General features: G+C 40.2%; 1 protein-coding gene across 1 annotated transcript in view; it reads left to right on the top strand.

The window, feature by feature from the left end:
* The window catches only part of LOC120516198 (eukaryotic translation initiation factor 3 subunit E-B), a 72,564-nt gene that overhangs the window by 35,111 nt on the left and 10,533 nt on the right, over positions 1–26,920 (top strand). The window contains exons 9-10 of the mRNA XM_039737711.1: positions 1,085–1,186; positions 22,017–22,126. Coding sequence (XP_039593645.1) covers positions 1,085–1,186; positions 22,017–22,126 — 212 coding nt within the window. The remainder of the gene's footprint in view (positions 1–1,084; positions 1,187–22,016; positions 22,127–26,920) is intronic.

The raw sequence follows: 26,920 nt of genomic DNA, 5'->3' as shown, positions 1-26,920 counted from the left end.
TTAATTTAAGGGAAAACTCCAGCCAACAATTTTTTTGTTTGTATATGTTTCTTACCACATGTAGGTTGCAGTGTTGGCTGTGAAAATGTTTAATATCCTCTTCTCATGCAGAACGGAGCGTTTCTGACAGAACTGATGTCTAGGGTCTCATAATTGGTCAGAAGTCCAGCCCAATAACTGCTTATTGTTTCAGATAAATAATAATCATTGATTACTCATATTCAAAATTTTAAAAACGTTTTATATTTGATTTTTGTTTGTCTTCAAACTTCCTGAGCATTTTGTCTTAATGCAATATGGTTTTATAATAAAATTTCAAAATGTGTTCAGAAATTTAATTTAGCAAAACAGTTTTTGCATTTGTTCCTATTTATATTGAAATCTTGAATAGTCAACATAGAATAGTTATTTAATGTACTGGAATCCTGTTGTATATAAAAATATGGTAGGCTTCAGTTGGCACACCGAGTGACTTTGTAGCATTACTTTGGCACAACACTACTGATTGTCCACCCACAGGTCTCGGGACAGGGAGGGCAGAAGATTCTGTAATTCTGGGTGGTTCTACTGCTTTCCTCCCAACGCTATCTTAGTTCGAGGGCTAATCGCTCTCAATGTCTACCTTGATGAACTGGGTGCTGAGATCTGTTTAAACTTGTGAAATGATTTGAGTACAGAAATGTGAGAGCTGAGGTGTTGTTAAAGTAGTGTGTAACAGCAGGGGCACAGAATTCATGATGACTTACACTGAATTGTAGTATCCTAGATGATGAAGGACACTCTCGGAGCGTTTGTATTCAGCATCCGCTCACTTGGGTGCAAGTCGACTATAAAACAAATTGTAGAATGCAGAAAGGCTGTGGATTCAGAAATGTTTTTTAACATTTGGATTTTTCGTTCAATGTACATGAAAAGGTTAACATTTAGTGAATAATTCTTCTACTTGAAGCTCGGCTTTGCAAAATTTTGTTTTTGAAGAATATTTTGATTACTTGCAAAAATTCAAAATATACACAAGGAAAGTTATGTCAAAGTAAACTGGACAACATTTGAAAGTACTGATTATACATTATTTTTCTTTTAGGAGTCTTATACCTACAAGGATCCAATTACAGAGTTTGTGGAATGCCTCTATGTAAACTTTGACTTTGACAGCGCCCAGAAAAAACTACGAGAGTGTGAGTCGGTAAGTGCTATGGAAAGTAGCGTAGTTCTTGGTTTGCCCTGAGGGTTTTTAATAATGTAAAAAACTGAAAAATAATTAGATTTTTGTTAGCAAATAGCCATCATGTCAAGCTGAAAACCTCTGTAATGGTGTGCTTCATGTTACTGCTTTCTGTGCTGTCAGTTCAGTTCCCTGAAAGGCATAGCTGTTCGAGTTCACCTTAAAGAATGCGATGAGATGGCTTTCTGTTGAAGCCCAAGAATGAATCTGCAATGCGTTGCTCCCGATCAAAAGAGGACCAACTCGGAGAAAAGCCTTTTGTGAAACAAACAAATGGCAGTTTTATTGTTAGAAGGGTTTCTCATTATGAATGCCTAGCATCAGATATGACCTATTGACTGGTCAGTGGCTGAATAATACATCAAACAGTTTTATAGTTGCAGTAAACATGATTAGTCATCAAGTGAAATGTTGTGGCATTCTTACTCAACCTTTTACTTTTTTCAGAGTCATTAAATGTTTAAGATATTATCTGATATTTCTGAATTATTAGGAGCCAGGAATTATTCATGAATCATAATGGACCATTAATGTACCATCTTGTTTGTGACTCACTGTTTCAAATTTGTTTATCGTTAATTGTCTTAGTGGTCTCTGCTCAAAAGCGTGAATTTGCATTGCTCACTCTTTGAAGAAGGAAATGTAATGATTTCTCTTTGAACAGATTTGTTTTTCCCCCCAAGTGAGGCATTTTTCTAATGAAATTTGTTGGCAAGTTAAATTTTATTTATGGACTAATAATGAGAATGTGTTAATGTCCTTGTTTTTATTGGGACACATTTATGCTTACATATTTATTCACCTTACAAAAAAACACTTTTTCTTTTATTATATCCATTTCAACAGCTGGCAAATCACTTGCATGATTAGTAATAAAATGCACTGCACTGTCATTCCAACAGATGGCACATCCCATACACTGCTTTTACAAATCCCATGGTGCTTTGCAAATGTTGACGCTGATCACTGAGATTTCAACCCGTCTTGGACTGGTAGATTTGCTGCTTCATAGATAAAAGACTAAATTGGTCTTATTTAAGGGTATAAGAGGTTTAACAATAAACCAAAATGGCACATCTGTTAATTTAAAAAAGCAAACACATGGGAGGGATGAGCACAGGTAGAACACAAAGCAGGCCAATCGCAGTCAACCTGTCGGGGTTCTTGAGTCCAACCAAGTGAGTTGATTTGCTTACATGTTAAAAATGGTTGACTTGTAAAAGGACTCCGGGTCTCAATTCTGGTCTCGCTTGACTCTAGCCTGTCATCCATATTGTATTTGAGCTGTCACCCTAACCTCCTTCAAAAGGCAGAATAAATAAATACCGGCCTTAATTTATCAAACCTGAAGTCTCTTGATGTTTAATAGTATGAACGCTTTGGAGTTGCTCCTGGGCGATGAAGCAGGGGCTTGCCTTATAAAGGATCTTGCCCTTCCATTGGTGGTGTATTTTGTTGTTGGTCTTTTTAATTTCAGCTCTCCACAAAGCCCCCCTAAATGATGCTCAGAAGTGTGTGTATTGCCTCAGGTGCCTGCCTTACAACAGTTAACTCCCATTTAATCCTTGCCGACTTCAAGCACGTGGTGGACTAGCGTGGCGTCTCGAGCCTGTCGCATCCACCCCTTCACCGTTTATTTCTTGGCTTTCCTTTTAGATGACAGGCAAGGTTAATTTCAGTAACGAATTGGTCCAGTCTCATTGACCTTTTGCTGGAGAGTCATAACAAGTTTAACTAAAAAGCAGCCGGTCTAATTGTGGTTTGATTTTTTACAATCTGTGGTGAAGAAATTCGTGTGTGTTTGTACTCCATTAATCTGCGAGATGTCACTGTGTTTTTTGAAGTTTAAAGGGCCCTTTAGTGCATGGGACTAATTTGAATGCCTGAGAAATTACTGCCTGTTTTTGTTTTTAATTCTGGACCCACCATAGTAAAGCCAAAGTGCCAGTGTCTGTGAATCTCTGTACATTTTGCTTGCAAATATTCAAAACATAGTGGTTTTCATTGTTTATTTTTTAACATTGTCCGGGAGGAGGAGAGCCTGTGGCTTTCTGGGCCTTAAGATGTGCAGCCTTTCATAATCTGGATTTGGAACTGCCATTCAGCCTTAATTACATTGGATTTGCTTCATTTCCAGTTGCAGGTTCAATAATAAATGGAAAATATGTCCGTCTCGGAACACCTTATTGGCAGTATGTCAGCCATACAGGAAATGGCCTTGGCATCGGTGCTGTAACACACAATGCTGGACAATACAGACATCAGACAGAGTTGGCACCAGGAGTGTGCTGTGATTACAAGATGGAGATGACGTTCTTATTGGAGGATGTGGTAGAAAAGGGAGGTGGTTACCCCATTGAGTTTGGAGCCGAGTAGCTACAGGGAAGAGCTGTTGTGTTCACACACCGCTCTGGCTATTAAGGGCCGAGGATATATTTGAACTCAAGCTCTTGTTTGGAAGACAGATTATACCAAGGTGCTGCCATTGTACACATGATTACAGTTACCTTGGAGTTTAATTATAGGTGCTAAAACTTGAAAAATGATTTACGTAAGGACTCCATTTTACTAAGAAATGAACTCGAAATGCACAATTACAATAGTGACAGACTTGGGACCAACGTTGGAACAGTGATTGTTTAGCATCGTCAACTATGACTGAATATTATATATTTTGAATAAAGTTTTAATTGGTGCCCACTTTGCTCTGTCTGTCGTCTCTACTTCTTTTTCAGGGTTGTTTAATTCTCATTTTATACGGGTGTTCCATCTCATAACCAGGTCCTCGTGTAAACAGCGCTGAGATAACATAAACTTAGTCAGTCAATGTTGGAAGTTAGCCTCTGTTGGCAGAACATGTGTGCGTTTATATCAAGAAAAGGGAATTTGAGGTCTGTAGCTGGCTGCAGATTCTGCCACCATATGCTGTAAGAGATAATATGTGTAACACTTTAAAAGTTATTAAATAGATCTTGAAAAGCTAACTTCATAAATACCCACAGTTTAAATTGTTAAATGGGACATGGCTCGGTTCCACACAGGTCACAGGCGGTGGCTGGGCTTTTGATTTGTTCATGTCTGGTCCATGGTGTGCGTATTCTGTCTGTTAATTAATCTTCACTTCCTGACTACTTTACATTACTTATTACAGTGAACGCTGTGGCATCAGTCGCCTCCAGGATGTGCCAGGTGTCTAATCGGAGTATGACGGATGTTGTAATGTGGTGTCTCGCTTGTGTGTGTGTGTGTGTGTGTGCATGCAGCAACCCTGTGGATAACTCTGAAAAAACAAAAGTGCACCAACCATGACCAAGCCAGATTCAGTAGTAATGAGATGTTCATCAGAGTTCTGAATTACAGAAGACATCATAACAAACAAGTGAACCAGATACTGAGTCCTTTGGCCGTATCGGCCAAATCAAGTAATAAATATGGCAGACTGATTCTCATTTTAATAAATTTACTTTTTATGATTGTTCTGTGTTATATTAAAATTGTAATCCAGCTGTATTGTTTCTTCTAAAACAAGTTGAAACCATTTGTCAATGTGGCAGCCATTGATGAAATGAATACAGGATCTTCTAAGAAGAATGCAGCAGTCGGGATGTTTAGGTGTTTATATTTCTCAACATGGACGCCTCCTTTTGCAGTCAGTCAGTCAGTCAGTCGGTGGTCACGTCAATAACAATAAGAAGGTCCTGTGGCTCCTCCTCTCTGTCTTTCCTTTTCTTTAGTGTCTAAGAGGCCCAGGCACAAGGAGATGCTTGTGCCCTTCACATGCAACACTTACCTTTAGTGCCCCATCCCATGAAAAATAAGTATATTTCCAGGAATGCACTGCAATTTTTGTTTTCTCCAGCTCCTTTGTAAAAATATTTTATTTTATGGTGGTCAAGGCTCCAGACAAAAATACTTACTGAGTAGCCATTAGCTCCTAAACAAGAAAACTTTGAGCCAAATTCCACACACTTAATTATTTTTTCTCTCTCTCTCTCCCTGACATGGGGCCTTAACTGCATTCTGAGTTCCGGGCAGAAATAAATAACACAAAGAGTGGCTAGCTCTAAAAGCACACAAAGAAATCTGCAACCATGTATTATTTTAAGGTGTGAAAATGGAAAAATATGGCAGACGTGTGCTTACCAGAAAAAAAAAAAAACCTAATGCAAAAGTATGATTTTTTTAAAAACAAAAAAAGATAAATGTATATGTACTGAACCCTTTAGAAGAGAGTATGACGATATCCCCATTAAATACTCTACTTGGTTAAAAGCTGAGAGGTGTAGTTTCAGCGCTGAGTTTCCTTTCTGAAACCCAAAAAGAGCTCAAAGTGTGAATGTCTTGTGTGTCTGTCTGTGCTGGCAGGTATCAGAACTGAAAGTCAGTCAGTCATCTTCCATCCCGCTATATCCTAACTACAGGCTCACGGGGGTCTGCTGGAGCCAATCCCAGCCAACACAGAGCACAAGGCAGGAACAAATCCCTGGGCAGGACGCCAGCCCACCGCAGAGAATTGAAAGTGCGCTACGTTAACTTAAATAAATAAGTAAACCTGCATCTGCACCCTATCTACTGCTGGCTCTGTAAATGACTGCGGAAATAATTGGACGGCAAGACAGGGTTGGTGCCAGGAGGAGTTTAGCAGGGGTGTTTGTGGATTTTCAGTGGAGGGGCACTGCGTCATTACAGTACAAACAAAGCCCTATTCTGTTCAGTCCACAACAAATGTGGTAAATGCATAAGAAACAGATAATCAAGCAGAGCTTCATCCTGCACCGCTCGCTCTAGCCTTCAGGATGGCACTACTGGAAGCCAAATGCAGGTTGTGTTATTTAAACACCAGTATTTTTTTAATATTTCTCGCCAAATCCTTTTGTAATTTTATTGTCTCTCTGGAATGAATTCTGAACTGGCACAGCCACTGCCAAACCCTTTCCTGCATTACACTTTGAGTTGCCATCTTTGGCCGTATTTTTGATGATGTTGGATGAAACTAAACCGTGGGTATTGTGATCCTCTGGCGCAAAACAACGTTGAGGTCACACTTTAGCCTGTCCGCCCCACCCTGTGCTTTAGCAAACACGTACACTTGCAGAAATCTCGTCCATTAATTCATTCTCAGTATTGCTCTGTTGACATTGTACAATAGAGTCTTAATATCTCAAGGTGCCGGAGACCCCTCATATAATATTAATTATAGAGGAGAAGGTGAGAACAATCATTGAAGTTGATCAAGCATTTTGTTATGTTTAAAAATAAATGAGTACATTCTGCATTATTTGTCCTTGCTGAGTTTATAACAGAGTCCAGGTACTGCTTGGTTGGACTTTTTTCATGCCCTCCCACATCAGTGTGCGTTTTATTCCCTCAGGCACTTTGCTTTACCTCAAACATGTCAAAATGTTTGTGTCATATTAATTTGTGACTTTAAAGGGGTCACTGTGACTGTGTGTTGTGTGGTATTTTGACATTCTGCCCAGCATTGATTCCCACCTAAGATCATTTCTATGTGGATGGGCACAGGCTCCCTGCATCCTGGATCAGCAGGTCAGAAAATGGATGCCAGTTTGTATCTATCCATGTTAACAGTGCTGTAAGAGAGCTTCGAATGGCAGGGAAATGCTGGACATTCTGTGTACGCTTGGGTGAGCTGGAAATGTTCAATACAGCATAATTCATATCTCTGCAATTTTGTTTTTTTAAAAAGCAGTCCATTCCTTTGAATGGAAATTCCTTTGAAAGAAAATGTTGCCCCTTAAATTACTGTAAGTGGCCTTGTATTTTGTAACCTTTAAATGCCGCCTTATAATCAAGCTTTTAAACACATACCCCTTTTGGCGTGTTTTTTAAAGTAGCATAATTTTGTTTATTTACCCAAACATGATAATGGTAGATGGCACAATGGCTCCATTGGGTAACGCTGCCCCCTCATCCAACCAGACGTTTTCCATATGGAGTTTATATGTCCTCCCTGTGCCTGCAGGGTTTTTTTCCATAGTATAGTTTAATTCCCATATTCTTATCCAGGTTAAGCTAACTGACAATTCCAAGCTGCCCCTGGTATGGGTGGGTGCATGCGTTGGTGGAATCACCAATAGACCTGTTGAGGTCTTGCCCAGGGCTCTCTCCTGCCTTGTGTGTACAGTAGAGCTGCCTGGCAATGCAGAGGCCCCCACAGCCCTCGGCTGATGAAAATAATAATAATAGTAATAATAATAATGCATTTTATTTTTGGGCACTTTACATTCGCAGTAAATCTCAACGTGCTACATTAAAAGTTTAAACAAAAGCAAAGCAAGATAAAAACAGAGATAAAGCAACAATAATTATAGCATTCTTGTTAATAAGCTTTCCTAAATAGAAAAGTCTTCAGCTGTTTTGTAAAGGAGCCCACAGCCGTGTTCTCTGGTAGGCCATTCCAGAGCCGTGGAGCAGCGAGTGCAAAGGCTCGATCACCCATTGTATGAAGTTTGGTCACGGGGGGCGAAGGCGGTCGGTGTTTGCAAAACGGAGGTTTCTTGCAGTGGTTTGTAGTTTAAGGAGTTCCTTCAGATATTGTGGAGCATTTCCATGGATGCACTGGTGAGTAAACAGTTTGTATTGGATACGGAGGTGGATAAAGAAGCCAATGAAGTGACCGATGGATTGGTGAAATATGTTTGTATTTCCGCACCCTCGTCAGGATTCTTGCAGCACTATTTTGAATTTGTTGGAGTTGAGGTAGAGGTATTTGAGCATAAAGTGAGATGTCACAGCCTCCATTATTATAATTTTATTTGTGTCCAGTTTGAATGGGGCATCATTTTCATTGTAGGGAATCTGGTGTGGCACCTTGACGCCCAATTTTCAAGTGCCTCTGGATGGCTTCTTTGTCTTTTTAGGCAGCCTGTCGAGGCTTTGCATTTGATGCCATGAAGTTGCCGATTCACTCTCGCCCAACTCCCTTCTGTCTGTCAAGTTATAAATGAGCAGCATGGCTGCCACACACAGCTTCTGAAGCCACAGACATACTGTATAAAGCGAGCTGTGTGTAGTGCCAAAAGAATGGCGAAAGCAGACAAAGGCTATCATCATCATCATGAAGTGAGCAGCGTTTTATTTTCGGTAATAGATGGGTAGACATTCATGTAATTAGAATTTAAGAAAGTTTCGTAATTCTTTTCGGCGTTAGTCTAAACAATTTCTCCAGATTTGTCATTCTGTGTTTTCCAAATCTACTCTTAAATTATTGTTTAAAGATGTTTATATGTAAAAAAACGTTCCCGACACAGTTAGAAAATAAAACCAAGCTTTCATAGGATGTATTTCTAGTTGCTAAATAAAACAACCCAGAAGTTTTACCTTTGTTTGTGAGAAATTTGTTAAATTCACAGGTGTAGTTTGGCCAGAAGCGAAGTCCGCATTTTTTTTTTTTTTAACATCTGCCTTGGAAGAGCACAAACAATCAATAAATTGCAGCATTGCATGCAAGGATTTGGCCAAGGAATGTTAGCTTTGTGTGTGTGTGTGTGTTTAAAAGCAGTTATTCATCAAATTAAATGGGATTGAATTGGGTCTCCAGCATGTTACATACACCTGCGTGCTGAGTCATTTGTAAATGTGGAAGGTAATTAAGACTCACTTAGTCTGGGAGGGACATTGTTTTGATCTCTGGGCAGGCCTCGACTCTCTTAAGGCTTCTATAAGCAACAATTAAGTATAAATTGTGCTAAATTCTGTGCAGGCACATCGGTCGTTACTATAAATAACCAAAGCGGTAATAAAGTAAAATGACTAACACGTATATTACAGATATGATCCTTTCATGTGCTGATGGGGAATACCAGTAAGTAATTAGGCAGTTTTAATGATTTAAGCCGGGTCGGCAAACGGTCTGTCCAGGGCCTGTTGTGCCCATCTTTAAGTGTTTGTTTTGATGAAGGGTAACCGGAAGGCCAGCTCTTTCACATTAACAGCTGAATATTTGTGTTCTCAAGTTTCATGCACCACGCTGTCAGTCACCTTTGATGCTGATGACTTGCAGTCCTTTTGAACTCTACCCTTAAAATGTGTTGCCTTTATGGCATGTTTGTTAGTTTTTTTGCCACTGTAGTTTACTGTGCCATGGCGTTGTAATGTCTTGTCCTTGGCAGTGTGTTTGTCCGTTCTGAGCTGTGCTGTTCAAACTTGTCAGTTATGCCTTACGTCACACTAAGGCTGTGAAAGACGTTTCTCAATAATGTCTCTGCATGCTGCAGTCTGTAGAAGTGGGCATTCCAGCAGGTGTCTGCCATGTTTGGTACCAACATAACCATACACAGAGAACTCTTAGGTCTGGTTTTGAAAGTGGTAACGTTTATAGACCACAGGTGTTACCTGTAAGCTTATTGTTCATGCTAAAATAAACTGGTCTTAAAGTACTAATAATAATAATTATCCATAATACATATGACATTAAAGAAAATGCCACTCATTAGCTGTAACCGTGTTTCATTTCTTCTGAAATGAAGCTTAATTTTAAAAAGTAGTTTTTACCATTTGGGAAACAAACCCATTTTCTCACGGATTGATTTAGTTAATTGACATTGGCAGTTAAACTCGGCTTAACTGTAAATTTTGATGCACTTGTAGGCTTTGATCATAAATTCCACTAATTGTAATATTTGCACAAAATACACACTTTTACTATATTTAAACAGATTGTTTTGGTTTGTTTTCTCCCAGTGTGCCTGCTTGACATTCCAAGTTCTTGAGGTGAAATTATAAATCTGGGTTACCGTTTTAGTTATGCACTGCTTAACTACTGTAATACCTCGCGTAAAGGCGCAGCACATCTCAAATACCATACTTAGAAAGCTGAAACATTTAAGTCATTTGTAATGAAAATCGGCTCATTTAGATTGGCAGAGCGTCACTAATGCCTTGCAGTTCTACCACTTTTTGGCACATGTCGGTGTGTGTGGTGTGTTTTTAAATCCCCCAAAACACTTGACTGATGAGGGACTGTCCTCTTCATCACATTGATGATGGCAGCTATGACTGTTACAGACTTGTAAAGTTAGTCAGATGTTGGTGACAGAACATATGAAGCTGAAACATGGCGAGGGTCTCTAGGACCACTCTGTCTCTGTCCTGCTTTCCTCCTTCTCACTAACCGTTTCATTTGGTTTGCTCAGACTAAACCTTTTTCTTGCCCTGGGATTTTGCTAAATTAAATTTATACACAAAGAAGTAAGCGGTGGTAGTAGACTGATGCGTCTTCAATCTGATTAAACCGCTAGCTGGAAAGAAGCTGTTATGGACTACAGAGGTGTATTCACTTATTAAAAATGCATGCATCTAAAAACTATTTGTCCTTTTTGATTTGATTTGATTTACTTTATTAATCCCCGATTGGAAATTGTCTCATCAGAGGCATCAGAGCCTCTTCTCCTTGGTGCTAGTCCTCGTCGTGTCGTTCTTTCCATCCGGCTTCATTTTTTTTTTTTTTATTTATAATCCAGCTCAAATGAGCCAATGCTTGTCCAGTTAACAAAAGTCAAACTAGCATACAGCTGTTGACTTTCTTCTAATTGAATATTTGTTTTTTGTTTGTGTGTGTTTTTCTTTTTAAAGTGAGCCTAATCTTAAACTGTCGAAAGCAGATTTCCTGCACCAGAAACTTTACCCAAATGAGTTTGATTTTCACCAGCCGATACACGCTACAGTCTTCACTGTGCTGGCCTCCACTCTGGTGTCCTTCAAATTGTGTGCACTTTTTCCTGCATCATATTTATCCACCCTGTCTAAAAAGCCATATCTTAGCTCTTCTACAGTTGTTTTGGTAAGCAGCATGCCTTCATTGATTAAGAACCAGAGATGGCACATGTATGAATTGTGTAGTCTGCTATACAGGGCCACTAAAAAGTATGAACTCTCTTAGAAGTTTTGGATTTTATTGTGATATAACATTGAATCACCATGGATTGAATTTAGTTTTGTGACGCTAGTCAGCAGAAGGACTCTTTAGCGTCAAGGTGAAAACAGATCTCAATTAACTGCAAGTGTCAGGCACAGAAGGATTGAGCTCTTATGTATTCACCCGTTTCAAGTCCTTGTTTAGTCGAAGGCAGCCATGACTGCCTCGAGTTTGTGTGCACAGGCCTGTCGTCTGTCTGCTTCGCTCCTCTGGATACTGGCCTGCCGTTTTTCTTCTTTGCTAGACTCTCTCTGGTGTCGTGGTGATTGTGAGGTGAACAGCCTTCGAGTCCACTCGTAAATCATCCATTGAACTGAGATCTGCACTCTCACTTGGCCACCCCAGAACTTTCACATTGTTGTTTTGAAGACCTTTCTGTGTAGCTTTGGCTTTATACTTGGGCTCATGGTTTTCTTCCAGGATTTCCAATTATTTTGCTGCATTGATTTTTCCCCTCACAAGACTTCCAGGTGTTGCTGCAGAGAAATATCCGCACAGCCTGATGCTTCCACCACTGTGCTTCATGGTGGAAGTGATGCATTTGTGGCAATGTGCAGTGTTTTATGGGGTTTAGTCTCGTGGCCAAAACGCTCTGATTTGGTCTCATGAGACCATAGAACCTTCTCTCTGACTTCAGACTCTCCCTTCTGCTGAGATGTCCTGTGTGTGTGTGTGTGTGTGTGTGTGTTTGTGTCTGCCACTTTCCCATAAATCTGTGATGGGTGAAGCACAGTTGTAGTCTGCCTGGTCTCTCCAACATCAGTCACTGTAGCTTGTGACACCTTCAGAATTCACAGAAGTCTCTTGATGACCACCCTCACTCAGTGTCTTCACTTTATGTGGGCGGCCTGCTCTAGCAGGTTTACAGCTCTGCCATCCTGTTTTCATTTCTAAATGACTGATTTAACTGGATATTCAGCGACTCCGAGATTTTCTGGTCTCCATCGCCTGATGTGTGCTTTTCATGGAGTTAGTTGGTAAGCTATTTGGTCTTCATCGTGCAGGTTAGTGCCACCATAGGAACTCTCCATACGTCAGACCTTCCACATACTTACTCAAGTCAATTGAAACCCCAGAAATTAGGGTTCAGGTGATCTCTATTGTGTTAATGATGTGACTTCAAATAATGATCGTTTCAGTGATGATTTAGGGGTGAGTACTTACACAAACATCATTTTGAATATTTGTCATTTATCTAGACCGCTTTGCAGACATCATCTGTTTTCACTTTGACATTAAAGAGCATTTATATGCTGATCGATGACTAAAAAAGCTAAATTCATTCCACTGTGGTTCGGTGTTGTATAGCAATAAAATGGGAAAACATCCAAGGTGGTGATTACTTTTTATAGGCACTGTCTTTAATGGAGTTTGTTTTAAAAGGTTATTTTCACTTTCATATGATAAAATCTGATTAGTCTACTTTTCCTGGTGTTCATTGTGGGATTGGTAAAGAGTTATTCAATTAAACTAATTTTAGCTTTTCCTGAGAATTCCCTGAGTGTTCCCAATGAGAAATAAAATGTACTTTTTTAGTTTATTTTGAATCGGTCCCAATGTATCTATTAGTCTGCACCTCTTCCAAGTTTGACATTTAGAGCCTTGCAGCTTGGGCTGGGCGATAAAACATTAATTATCATAAAGTAACTTTTCCTCAATAGAAGCACTAGATGTGGTAGAAAGAAAGTCAATGTGACTCCCTTCATCCAGGCTTTGATGGACAACATGATGGCCAACAGTGAGGAGAATTGTGCCGTGCCAAACCTGTCATGTGGCTGGGATAGAGTTATAGCTCCGTCGGGTTAGGTTGAGGCACACGTGCTGACGTTCAGGTTGCAGCAGCTGCGCACACCAGTATGTCAGGAGTCATCTGAGTGAGACAAGAGAGAAAATGACGACAAAAACGTGAAACAAATCGGCACCTGAACGGACACAACCCAAGGCTGAAAAGACAAGGACAATGTTGAAAAGAAAGGTCTGAGGACTTCGGTAGTGTGGAGATATTTTGGTTATTTAAACTCCAACAAGAAGCCGAGTAGTGTGCAGTGCGAATTGTGACAAAGTGCGTTTCCACAAAGACTGGCAATACCATCTGAAGCCGGACCATCCTTTAGAGCGCAAACACAATTCACAAGACTTTACAGTCCCAGCGCCAAGCTGACCACAGCTGAGTGAATTCCAGTTTGTTTGTTTGTTCTCCTTCGTTGGTATTTGAAAGCTGCTTGAATTTGTATTGACAATTATATACAGAATTATTTTTTTCTCTATTTGTGGGTTTGTTTCCCAACCTTTTAAAGCAGTTTGAATCTATACAAATGAAGAGGTAGTGTTTTTGAGTTTTTATTTTATAACAATACCAACTTTATTTATTTGGAATTGACCAAACAATTTCGTTGTGCATTTTGCTTGATTTTCTCCTGTAACACTTGAAGCTTCTGACACTTGAAATTAAGATTTTTAGTTATATATAGCTATTTATTTGAAATGCAGTTGTATAATGTTCTACAGTACATTTTGTCATGTTCAAACTCTAACAGAAAATATAAATATTTAAGCCAAAATTCACCTTGTCTTAATATCTTTCTTAGGACTGAGAGAATACCTTTAAACATGACAGAAATAGTGATTAGATTTATATTGTGATATATCTACCGGGAGTCCTCGGGTTTCAACGTTTCGACATAGTGTTTCGAGTTTGCAATGCTCACTCCCATAAAAACGTAATAAAATTGAGACATGAGTGTTTTGGCTTACGCCGTTAGCGTCGTGCTTACAGACTATGTGGGTGAACTAGTTTGGTTGTGCGCAGCGGAAGAATGCGCAGTAACGCAGCGTATGAGTGAGGGAGTTTGCGAACTAGTTTTGTTGCGCGCAGAGGAAGTGTTCCGTTTTTGTGGCTTTGTTTGGCGACTTTGTGCCTCTTATAATGGCTCCTAAATGAAAGTCAAAGTCTTCAGATGGTAGTGCTTCGAAGAAGACGAAAGCCAGGCTAGGGTGTGTTGTGACTTGCACCAAAATTCAGGTTACATCACTGTTGTAGGAACAGAACTGTGTCGTAACCCGAGGACCCCCTGTGTATCAAATCTCCCAGCCATCAGTGCACCTCTTTGCAGAATCCTCATTTCAAAAACGCCTCCAATGACACTTTTGTATTAGTCACTTACAAAAACTTGTCCCCATAGCGCACCTTTGAGTTATGGCCTCTTCCAAAGGCTTGTTACCTCTCTACTGTATGTTTACCCTGTCGGAAAGTCAAGTTCATCGTTCCTTCTACCTTGATGTTAAAAAGCTGACCTCTCCTCATGGGACAGCTGTTCTCTCATTAGCTGAAGGGCGTAAACCATGTGTTTCAGAGTGACGACCCAAAACTTGTATATGGAGATGAATTTTTCCTGTCCAAAAAAAAATATACATCTGTGAACAACTGGATTATTGTGAGCCCCAGTTGTTAGTGCTTTAGAACTTTGGCACACAAAAAACGAAGTCTGTTAGAACTCCACTTGAGTACAGGTTGATGGGGTCTACATGGCGTGCTTTCCACTGTAATGCAAGATTGGCCTCATTGGAGGGAAATGTCTACTTGAATCCTCATGAACTGTCACGGGCCTAGGATTCAATATCCTGTCCCTGAAACTTTGAGGCAAAAGTGCTTCATATTGTGCCATGGTTTTTACATACTGAAATAAGCAAAAATAACAAAAAGAGATGGTTTGGGGTCCCAGCTGGGGAATCCCCATTTAATTGGAATATTTTTAAGGGATTAAGCACAGACCTTCTATAAACAGCAGGAGATGGCAGCAGTGCATTCCTCCGACTCGACTGACGACTGCTTCCACTTCTCGTGGTCTTTTCTGTTGTTGGGATCAGAAGAGGAGGAGGAGGAGGAGGAGGGACTGCCATGGGTGGGACTTCTTTTGCCCAGAAAAGAGGAGGGCAAATCATTGTGGCATACATACTATAACTCGGAGTAACCCTCTGTCCAGTCGCCCACGTGTCCCAGTGAGTCGGTCCCTGTAAGCTGCTTGCAAGGCCACTGTGCATGAAAAATTATTTAGGTGAAGTTTCTGTGTAAATGTGTAAATTGCCCTTTATTGCAGAAGCCCGCTACATCATATTAGTGTCTTCACATGGGAGGCGTGATGAGATCACTCAAAGAACTACTGTGAAGCTAATGTATGAGACAGGACTGGAATTTTATTGCTGGAATGGATTGAAAGTGGGCTTCACTCCACTTTCTGGGGAACAAGGAGGCTGATAACCTTTAGAAAAGCCACACTAGTATGTTTTTGTTTGAAAATGCCGATATTAGCCTCTGGTTTTCACCCTTCATTCAGAGTACCCCATTGTTTTGAACTGTTGAGGGCTCTCACCATAGCTGTGCATTTCTGAAAATGCCAGCTCAGCATTGCAGTGTGCACGGGTGATACCTGGAGAGCTCTTAAAGCGCGGACTCTAATCGAGTTCTGATTGGTTTGTGCTTATTCCATGGCTATTCTCTGATTGGATCCTACTTTATTACAATTGCTTGTCTGCATTTTATTCTGAGTTCAAAAAGTTAAAGGTTATTTGGTAAAAGAGACAACACTCCAGCTCTGCATTTTACCTTCTTTCCTTGTCAGCGTGTAAAAATCACCATTTAATTATTTTTCCTTTGCAGATGCACATGAATGCAGCCCTACACCACCTCCATTATATTGTATTCTTACAGCTTTAGGTGTTGAAGTTTCATCAGTGCTGTGTGGGTGGTGGTGGTCTTCCATTGTTCATGCCTTTTCAGGTGATGGGTAGTGCTCCTTGTAGTGCAGTAAATGTTATTGTACCTGCACTGCCAAGCCCGCCAGTCTGCTTGTTTAATAGTTGTCTGTTACTCTCCATAGTAATCCCATCTTGTTGTTGCTTGTTTTTCAAATTCGTCGTTGATGTTCTTTGTGTATCCCCTCAACATAAGTGGTCTCGATTGTTTTAGAGTGAACAGAGATTTTTTTTGTCAAGTTACCTACATGAAAAGCGGGGTTGGGCGATGATTTTGTTTTGTTTATAGGCACAGTTTTCAAATGAAAAAATGTAGTAATGTGAACATCACCTTAGTCTAGTCAAGGACAGCATCAGAGAAACAAAACGGATGGCATTTCTTTAGTGCAAGAGGCACCTAACCACAGAAAAAAGGCCAACCTGCTGCTACTAACTTGATGAATGCACCATTTTAATATTATCATAGTTAATGAACCCTGCATAATCAATAATTGTCTTCATATTATATGCTAACGTTCCCTTTGAACAGACATAACTTTAATGCAGCGTGTATTGAAATATCCACAGTCGTCCTATGTTTACGTGAATACTAAAGCAGTATGACATGGAAAGTGTGATGATGAGAGAGAAGCAGTTTTAAGAAGGTGGGTGAGGCGTGGTAGAATGTTTGCCTGGCAGAGATGAAGGGATAACAGTAAAGTTTGATGGGGACATACGGGATTGGACAAGAAAGTTGCATTTTATACAGAAAAGTGCTGGCAGAATGACCAAGTCTGTGTGGTGACCAGTAATCTCATCCTTTAAAATGAACAAAATACGCTTCGGTTTCATAGAGGACTACTAATGTAGTGAGAAGTCACGCAGAATGACTCCTTTTATTGGCTATATCAGAGGTGTCCTTTTGCTAACGCGGTACAACACCCTAGTTTTATAGAGGACTAATAATAAAAGGATGTGCACAGAATAGTAAATCTGCAGGCTTCAAACTTTGTTTGTGTGACCTGAAGTGGTTGGCAGCCTAAGATGTCTAAGAAATCATTAAAGTGGATGATGGTGTTTCTCACTTTCAGAATTCTAGAAAGGATGAAGTCGGACTAAACTGCTTTTCTTTTACAGTTGGACAGCTCATTAATGGTGATCAGTACTCCCCAGTGAGAGGCGTCTTTTAAATGTAAAAAATTGAAAGTTGGGTTTTATGGACTTCTTACCTGTCCCACCCACATCTCATCATGGCAGGGGGTTCTCCAGTCAAAACCATCTATGCATCTAAATTCTGAGGAGCAGAACAAGGACTGAACAGTGGCAGAGACCTCTGGATTATTCACCATATTTTGTCAGCTTCATCATTCTCACTTTGTTCTGCTAATACAAGCATAGCAGTAATTTGAGGTCACAGCTGCATTATTCAGGTGATGGTGTCATCAGCGTTTAAATAATGTTACATTAATTAGAATCTTGCTATTTGTGTGATGGCTGCCTCCCACCCTCAGCAGACCGTCGTGATTGCAGCTTGTCTTGATATGCCAGGCAGCTGCACATTCTGGCATTTCAGTAATAAACTGACAGGAGGAATCAATTTTCTGGTTGCTGCCCTGAGAAGAATTAAAGACGGCATGAGGTAGAGAGTTTCTGTGACCTTTAAATGTAAGCGCTGTTACCTGCGCTGTAGAAATGTATAAACCTGTTAATCCCCCCGTTTGTGGCGTGTGTTTGTTTTGCTGGTTGTGAGCAGGACACTTTGGTATGTTCATTTGGGATACTTTAAGACGTCACTGCGTTGCGTAGTATAGCCTTACCCTTACCCTTCATTTCAGTAGCTTTAAAGTAAATAATTTAAACATTATGAGAATATGTACATTGGCTCCAGCAGACCCCCGTGACCCTGTAGTTAGGATATGGCGGGTTGGATAATGGATGCAAGAATACGTACATTAATCCTGTGTGTAACTTAGGCTTAGCGTAGTGAAAGTACCCTGAAAACCCCAATGCACTTTTACCCAATATCTAAAGCACGGAATTTCCAAGATTTTTTTTATGCAAGAGCAAATCGGCAGATTATCACTGGCTTGCTAAAGCAGCTGCCTCCCCTTCTTTATCTCTTATTTACGACCGTTAAATGATTTCCAGATCAAGCATGTCTTGTGCATCTCATCTGCAGTGTCTACCTCGTGTGCGTGTGTGTTCATTCCACCCCTCTGAGAAAGTCAGCACAGCTCTTCACCACGTCTGATGTCCGGTTTGTGTAACGCTGGGCTGTTTCTGGTGTGATCTTGAGTGTTTGCTTTAAACAGAGCCTAGAAACATTTCTTTGTTACTTCATTCAAGGCCTTGTTTTAATTCTTCCATCCTTTTCCTCACTCGCTTATGTAGTTCAGGATCTCGGTTTATCATTGATAATGAACATTCCATTATTGCTTATTCGCATGCTTCATACATCCATACTTTTTTTTTTTTTTTTAAATCATGTAGTCTACCCTTCCCCAACTCCATTGTATTTATTTAATAAAATTATTCTTTGTAATGCTTGTTGCACATGACTGTTTTGTCTGCCCCGGGAGGAGAAGTGTAGGCCCTTGACATTCATGATGTCTTAAGATCCAAGTGAGTTGTTAAAGGGTCACAAAATAAAGACCTCAGGGTAATTCACCTGCTCCGGCAGCCATTCTATAAAGTTACAACTTCAAGTCAACGTGCACAGACGTAGAGTTTGAGAAGGTGTGCCGTTTGCCTAAACTACTTCATATACGCCTGCCTGTGTGCAGCTTTGTGAATGCTGTGTCTTGTAGGAATTGGATTGTCTTTGCAGCAGGAAGAAGGATCCGCTGTTGACGTGACTGGCAGGGTCTCTCTGGCGCTGATGCCCACTCTGCTTTTCCTAGCAATGGCTGTCAGTAATTTTCAGCATTTTCTTCTAGGATTGATGAACTTTTTTCTACATGAAAGTTGTAATATTGGATATTTCTGAACTGTTAGGGGTCGCACAAGGAGACCAAGCAAGATGAGTGTAAATAAACCTCATTAAATTGATGATCTCTTATAGAATCTTTAATGATAATGACACACCCTAGAATATCTTTATATGAAAAGGAAGGGTCTTGCTGGTTAAGGGCTTTCATTTTTCTGTTTAAAATTCTACATTGTTCTCTCTCTGCTGATCTGACATGATTTACTTTAGATAACAAATGTTGCTCTGGCAGGAGATTAAAGCAGACAAGAATTTTTTGGAGTGTTGTAATAGCCATGGTCTCCTTGTGAAGAAGTGCTAATGGTGGGGAAGTGAATCAGGTACGTGACTTTCCATCTTGAAACGTGTCCATGTGTCGCCCCCTCTCTAACGCACCCTCACCACCGTGGCTTTTTTGGCAGCCTCAGTTACTTACTGCATGCAGGCTGCTGTGGGATTCCTAAATTGTGGCAGACTGTGTAAATTTTTCCAGCAAATAATTTGAAATTAGTTTATTTTTGCCAGCAGATATATTCTGAAGTGATTGTGAATTTTTTTTTTTTGGCAAAAACTGGCAGTGAAAATGCAGTTTATACATTTTTTTTTAAACGTACAATGTTGGACAAATTGCACAAACAGGCAGAAGATCTTATTTTATGTTGGTTTATTTTGCCTTACGCCGTTGAATGTGGATTGTAGGCTTAAACCTTATGTAAGCAGTCCTGTCCAGTTCCTTGTCACGGGCACACGGTGCAATCGAGGGGTCTTACTTGCAGGTGTCCACAGACTACTGAAGGAAGTGCGGTTTTGTTTTGGGTGTAACACCGGAGGGTTTCTGTGTAAGGTGACCACCCTGGCCTGTCTGATTTATTTTAACAGGTGACTTGCATGTCCTCTCCAATAACTGATGGGGGAAATGCTTCTTAAAGTTAATACAAATAAATAAACTTGAAGCAGTATTATGTGCTTGTGAATGAGTTACTGATGAGGATGCCAACATAATTCTGGATGCTTCCATCAATATAAAGTCCTTTGTAACGGTACACGTGTCATACCAGTTTTGCCACAGTCGCTGTTGGCAGATTTATGTTTGCATCAGTGAGTGGAGCAGGCGTTAGCTGGTTGATCTGCGCCCCCACCACCTGATCAAAGCACAGTGCAGTCCCTCCATTGATGGAGTGAAGGCCAGAGGTCCACGTGGCCATTTCGTCTAATTCTTCCACGTGAGGCCTGAAAACCATGAGGACAGATTGAGATCATTGATGTTCGGTTGAATGCCCAGTGGGGGCTTGGCGGTCTCGTAGCCTCAGAACCCTTGCAGATTTTGTGTTTTTGTTTTTTTTCTGTCCTTTATTCTTTAATTTGTATTGTTAAATTTTTATATTTTTACTTTTTTCATCTTGTAAAGCAGTTTGCATCATTTGTATGAAAACATGTTCTAGAAATAAATGTTGTTGTTGGAGCTTATGAAGAGCAACATTTTAACCCTTAAACTGCTGGATCCGGCTATAGTCGGTTCCCAATGCACTTTTCCAGCACGCCGGAGCTGATGAGTCACTGCTGTACATTCGTTGAGCAGCCAGCTCATGACCACTGGCGCCCCCTGCAGCATCACTGTCCCTGGGATTGAGCCGCTGCACTAGACTAGCCTGCCAGCCTCGGCGTTGGCCTCTGTGTGCAGCCAGTTCAAGCGCAGTTGGCTCGGTGATATACTGAATTTCATCGATGACGTTTTTTTTTATAGTTTTTACAGTTCATTGTCAGTGTGTAAAATGATCAGTGTTGCAGTAATTAAAATGCTCTTTGCATGAAAAATATTGTTCCATTAAAATTTCACCGTTTGTGAATTGTGATGTTTTACTTAAAAAGTACATCAAAAAAGTATTTGGCATCCAGGGGTGCATTAAACCCCCCAAGGTAGGTAACCCCCGTGCGCAGGTAATGTGTTTTTATTTGTCAGCTAAATCTATTGTGGTGTTAAAGTGACAGTAATGAAGGTCCTTTTTTGCCTTGAAAGTGCTGGAGGATTTTCTGCTTTGTAAAATTAAGCCGTACAGGATTTTAAAACAATACCCACAGTCCCACGCTGAAATTCAAGCCCCCCTGCATTACATGCAATATCGGGTCAGATTCTTAAGAAGCAAACACCGTTTCTGCAATATGATCAGCTGTTGAGCAGCCCGCTGACTTTTCGTTTAAAAGCGGTCCCAGAGCCTAGTGCTGTGAGAGCCCAGAGAATGTAAGCTGGTCCTGGCACTAATGTGTCAGTGGGTGACCCTCCTCTGTGTAAGCTTACTCGTCATTGTTGTTGACCAGGCCTGTGATTGTGGTGTCATCGGTAGATTTACTGAGGGAGAGCTGGGTGGCGTCTGGCCACCAAGTCGGAGCTGAGCGAGGAGGACCACCACAGAACAATAAAGGGCCTGTTCTGAGGATCAGTATGAAGTAAGTTGCACATGCTGGGGTTTGCTCGTTAGGATGTCCAGATCCAGTTGGCGAGAGTTGCACTAGTTTCCCAAGACTAGGAGCTTCCTGACTCGACGGTGTTGAATGTGGAGCTGCAGCCTAAAAGCAGTACTGTGGGACAGCAGTTTTTATTATCGTGGGTCAGTCACAGAATACTAGCTATGAAAATGAGTAACCACGACATAATTAAAAGGCCCTAGCTATGTTTTTTCCTGGCAAATTCCAAATGCCACATCACTTAATTGGATACTGAAAGATTTCCTGAAAGAGTCCCCTTCTTTACGCCATCTTCTCTTTAATAGCCTGGCCAGCCTCTGCCTGGTAAGCTTTTCAAGTTAAGACGTTCGGTAAAAAGGCCAGTGGGAAGCTAATCAACGGGAGCTTGTAGTTGGTGCGATTTTATACGTACGATTGTCTGTCATCACATAAATGGGTAAGCCTTCCTTTTCAATGATTTGTATCCTTTATAAATGTTTGTGTATGGAGCTGACAGTTAACTCAAAACAGGCAGAAATTCTTATTTTATGTTGGTTTATTTCACTTTGTTTAATGTGAATGTTAGGCTTAAGCCTCGCATAAACACTCCTGTTCAAGTTTAATGTTGACATCTTAATTTCCTCTCCTCGTCTGAGGTTGTATTTGTGCAACGAATTATGACATTTTATTTACATGTATGTGTTCTTGTTTTCCAGGTTCTTGTAAATGATTTTTTTCTGGTTGCTTGCTTGGAAGACTTTATTGAAAATGCTCGCCTTTTCATTTTTGAGACATTTTGCCGTATTCATCAATGTATCAGCATCAGGTCAGTAAAATTGTGTTTTCTAATGAATTTGTGCTCTTGTAGACCGTTAAGACATTAAAAAAGCTAGATGCAGATACTACCATTTATTAATAATAATAATAATAATAATATTATGATGATGTAGTGTCACTGCAGATTTGGCAAACTTGCTTAATTAGGATTTTTAGGATTTCATTCAGAACCCAGATGTATGCAGCCAGCTCCCCCGATAGCTATGTCCTTCTGTCCATGTTATTGGTTTTTGTTTAAGCATTTATTGTGAAGATACAGAAATTGTAAGTCTGTAGTACCTTTAGCGCCACCAGTTATTGTATATAAAATCGAGTGTTTGGGCAGTGCAGAAATGAGAGAGAACCGCTCCTGTGTCAGCCTATATTAACAGGCTTAACCGATGATCTGAAAGGAAAAATTTAATTACAAGGTGACGACACAACAAATGAACGGCAACATGTGTTTTGTTCACTTCCAGTTCTGCCAAAATAATAATAGGCATCAACAACCTTTAAGGTTTTGCATAAAAGATTCATTCTAAAAATATATAAACCATTTGGCAGCAGAGGTGGTTTTTGAAAATTGAATTTCAAGCCACTTAGTAGGTTATAGACAATGAGTACAGAACATGATGAAGCCATCAGTGAAGTCCCCTAAGGATATTTCATTTATATTAATAGTAGAAATTCTGTGTACTTTTTCAGTTGAGGCCAGAACTGGACAGAGGATGGCACTTACTGGCGAGGCAGTCAAATTCAAAGAAGTCCTTGACACTCTTAGTCTAGCAGTTAAATGGAGACAAGTGCAAAATTCTGCAGGTCTTGAAAATAAAAGAGACACCAAACAGGGTTGATGGATTTTACCTTCTACAACATTCTTCTCATAGCAGTGCGTAAAGTATTAGTTTATATTATAAAAAAAAAATGTTAAGTAGAAATTGAGAGGTCATATCCTTAGAGTATGTAATGCAGTGGTGAGACAGCCTCTGGAGTGCTGCAGGCATTTCTGGGTAAAAGAAATAGGAGTTCTGCAGAGGGGAGCACTAAAGTGTACCCTTGTCCTGTTGTGACGGCCTAAGGCAGCTAAACCTGGCAGTCTTGAAGAATGAGGACTGACTGCATCGAAGTGTAATCTAGGGCTTCAGAATTCTCACAGGCACTGGTAACATTTATTCTGTGATTGTGATTCTTCTTATTCTGTGTGAATTCTGAGTGAACCATTTACACTGAAGCACACCGGTGGGGGTTAGGGCAAATGTACCAAAGGTTAAAGGCAGTGAGCACTACACCGTGTGTTCCTGGGGAATCTGGAACAGATGACTCCCTTTTTGAAGCAGAAGCTTTGACAAGCAGCGAAATATTAGGACATCTTTGTTTTTAGCAATCCAGACAAGCTTGATGGACAGAATATTCTTCTTTTCTTGTCAGTCGTCTTGTATTGGTTTGATGTTCTTACTTGCTGTGCTACCCACCTAAGATGGGATGAAATCTAAGTAATCAACATAGACCTCCGCATTAACGTCTGTAGTGCAGTATGTCTGTCCAGTTGTCTGTCTGATACCATTTGGTGCAGGATTTGTAAAGACGAATGTTTATGATAGTAACATCTGTTGGATAGCAGAGTCATCACAACCAGCCGGGGGTCGGACACACAGCATTGTCCTTCCAGTTTCTGTCCCTTTCAACAGTTGGTTCTAAGCTGAAGTTTGCGGTTCATAATCCTGACACTTAGGGAGGCCATTTTTTTCTTTTCCCAATACACTTAATTCAGTTCACGTTTGAGGTTGGAACCTACTGCAGCAAGGCAGGATCCAACTGTGGACGGGACTGCGTATGCACAAACGATTCCAAACTCTCTCTTGCAGCTCCTGTGTAGAGTTGCCAGGTAATGTTTCTATTAGATGTTGGAGAAAAATCAGAGTACTGAGAGAGTGAAACCCATAGATAACATGTGGTGCTTTTAAAGACATGTCCTAAAAAAAGTGTCACTATTGTTTTTTATTATAGTATAAATTATCAGGGCACAGTCATTGAAATAATCCCTTAATCTTTCCATAAAATTATTGTAAAAGCAACTTCACAAAGTTTGATAATATTCAAAAACCAGATCATAATAGTACATTAAAATAAACCCCCAGTTACATACAACCACTACGCCCTCCATGCACACTCATTAGACATTCTGCATAAAGTGACAAAATATTCAGTCTTTATATTTTTATGAAGTGGCTTGCCCAGGACTTGCATCCATCCACCCATGCATGTGACATCACAGGTCAGTGACCACCAAAGAGACCCAGCAAATTAACTTTTCCCCTGCTAGTTTATAGTTTATCCAGTATATGAAGAATGGAGTAACAGGCAAGTAAGTGTTACCATTAACCCCACCAGCATTTCTTCAGCTCCCATAAGAAAGCACATGTGAAATTATCCAAGAGGCAGCAGACTTCCTGTAGGTATTGTTAGAACATTAGAACAATCGTGATAAGAACAGGCCATTCAGCCCAACAAGCTCAGCTGGACTCTCCAAAAGAAGATCCTTATGCCCTGCTCTCCAATTCACTACTTGGTCGTTAATTCCATGTGTCTGTGATTTTTTTGTGTGAAGAAAACCTTCATAACTTTTGTGTGAAATCTGCCCTTAAGTTTCCAGCCTATTACAGACTTTTATTTTAAATGACACAGGTCCACTATATTAATTCCTTACATATTTTTTCCTCTTTTGGTACCTCAGTGTTTCCTGTAGAATGCCTTTTCTAGGGAATCCAGCTGGGTCCCATCTTTAGTTTGAACTACCTGTATGTGTCAGGTTGATTGGTGATTCTAAACTGGCACCATGTGATTGACTTGCCTTTCCCCAGCCTGGTTCCTGACTTGTGCCCTAATCTGCTGGGCAGACTCCCTCTCCAGCAGCTCAATTTTCATGTGGATTAATTGAGTTTGAAAATGCTTTGTTAAGTTTGTGGTGCCGTTCGGATTTTTAAAGACAATTATATATCCTTCAGTATTACAGTTAAAATGTGATAAAAGCAATGAAGGGACATAATGGAACATTCGGTGCTTGACCATTCTGGGAACAACTGATAGGCAGTGTGCGATTTGCAGATATATTGATCTTTCATAATGAGCTTTACGACATAATTAATGCTGTTTAAACCAGATTTGTCTTGGGCTAAATCTGGCTGAGTCAACCGGCAGATTTAATGTGTGTGGGTTTTTTAAAACATTAGCAAGTGATCTGTCTTGCTTCCATCATTCTACTTACCTCGTTCAACCTGACATGCCCGCTTTAACTGCATGCCATAAATGTGTGATTCTTTAAAAAGAAAACAACAATGACAGTGCCTACAAGAACTCGGAGGTGATGGATGGGAAGCCAGTAACCATTTTTCATTGACTGTTACATTTCATTAAGCGTTATTAGACAGCCAAAGCTTCCTGAATGCACAAATGCAGTCATAAATCCTTAAAAAAGAAAATGTCAGATACGTGAGAAAGTGACTTGTACACAGACTTTATTTGAAAAGTCTTGTCACAAATGCAGCTTTCATCAAGTAGAGATTTGAAGGTCCCTCTCCACCCCACTACGTGTTCACGTACTCTAATTCCTAGAATAAGAATTCTGCCAAATTAGAAGGAAATTTGGAAGCCATTACGTAAATCCAGTAGGCTACTTTAAAGGGATACAGTGTGATGGTCCTTTTGGCTGAATTGCAGTGTCCCCATTTTGCTTAACTCATTTGTTTGAATGGTTTAAGCTGTAAGAGCGTTCAAAATTCACAGCGGATTAATGGCCACTGGGATACCGAGCCCCTTTGTTTTACGTAACTTTCTAGAATGCAGTGTAGCATCAGACTTCAGATTGATGTTTTCGGTCAAGAAAACTAAAGTGCATCCCAAAATGAAATATTCACAGACTGTCTGTGCTTTTCACTCTTTACAAGTAATTGATTTTTGCCTTGACCTTTAAAATCCCAGTCCGCTGATTGTGCCATCATTGAGTACTAAATGCTGACTCAGATCTGAACCATAATAATGTGGGCTAGCTGGAGATCTGCATGTCATAAAGGCTAAAAGATGGCAATAGTTCTAGTCTGTGATCTTCCTAAAGTTCAGACATGCAGCATTTTAAGATTGAGAGAATCAACCATTGTCTCAGTTTTGTTTTATGCTTTCATTTTTAATTGTTAACGCAAAGAAATTATTACCATTTCTAGTAATACTTCTACAGAAAGATGAAATGGTAACGTGTGAAGACCGGAATGTGGGAACATGTGGTATATGCATCATGGTGGTGTTTGTAGTTGGCCACATGTCGATGTAGAAGTCCCTTTCTACTGCTTGTGCCACTTGGCTCCCATCAGAACTTTGACATGACATCACATTGACCTTTGACGTCACATTGCATCTCTCTGGCTGTCTGTTACTTTTCTTGTTTTTAGCTTCTTTTTCAGTTTCCTTTTATGATTGGTGTAATGCTCTGGGCCAAGTAACGTAAATCTTCACGATAGACGCTCCATCTACCCCCTTTTTTTAATTTAGTAGTTTTGTAATGAATTGTGGTCTTTATAGTTGAGAATGTGCACGCAAAGCTTTTAAGTGAAGATATGCTTCATAAATGATCTCAGCAAATTTATATCAGAACACTTTGAAGCATTTGAATGTGTATTCAAGGTTGAAGCCTGGAATCTGATAGGATTGCTTGCAATTCTCAGATTGCAGTCTGGAATTGATTAGAAGTCCTACTTTTTTTGGCAGTCTCCCTGAAATTGGATCCATATAGTAGCTGAAGAGCATAAAGGTT

This window comes from Polypterus senegalus, chromosome 15, assembly GCF_016835505.1.
Source record: "Polypterus senegalus isolate Bchr_013 chromosome 15, ASM1683550v1, whole genome shotgun sequence".
Lineage (NCBI taxonomy): Eukaryota > Metazoa > Chordata > Cladistia > Polypteriformes > Polypteridae > Polypterus > Polypterus senegalus.
Note: the sequence above shows the minus strand (reverse complement) of the source record. Positions and strands in the feature narration are given on the sequence as shown.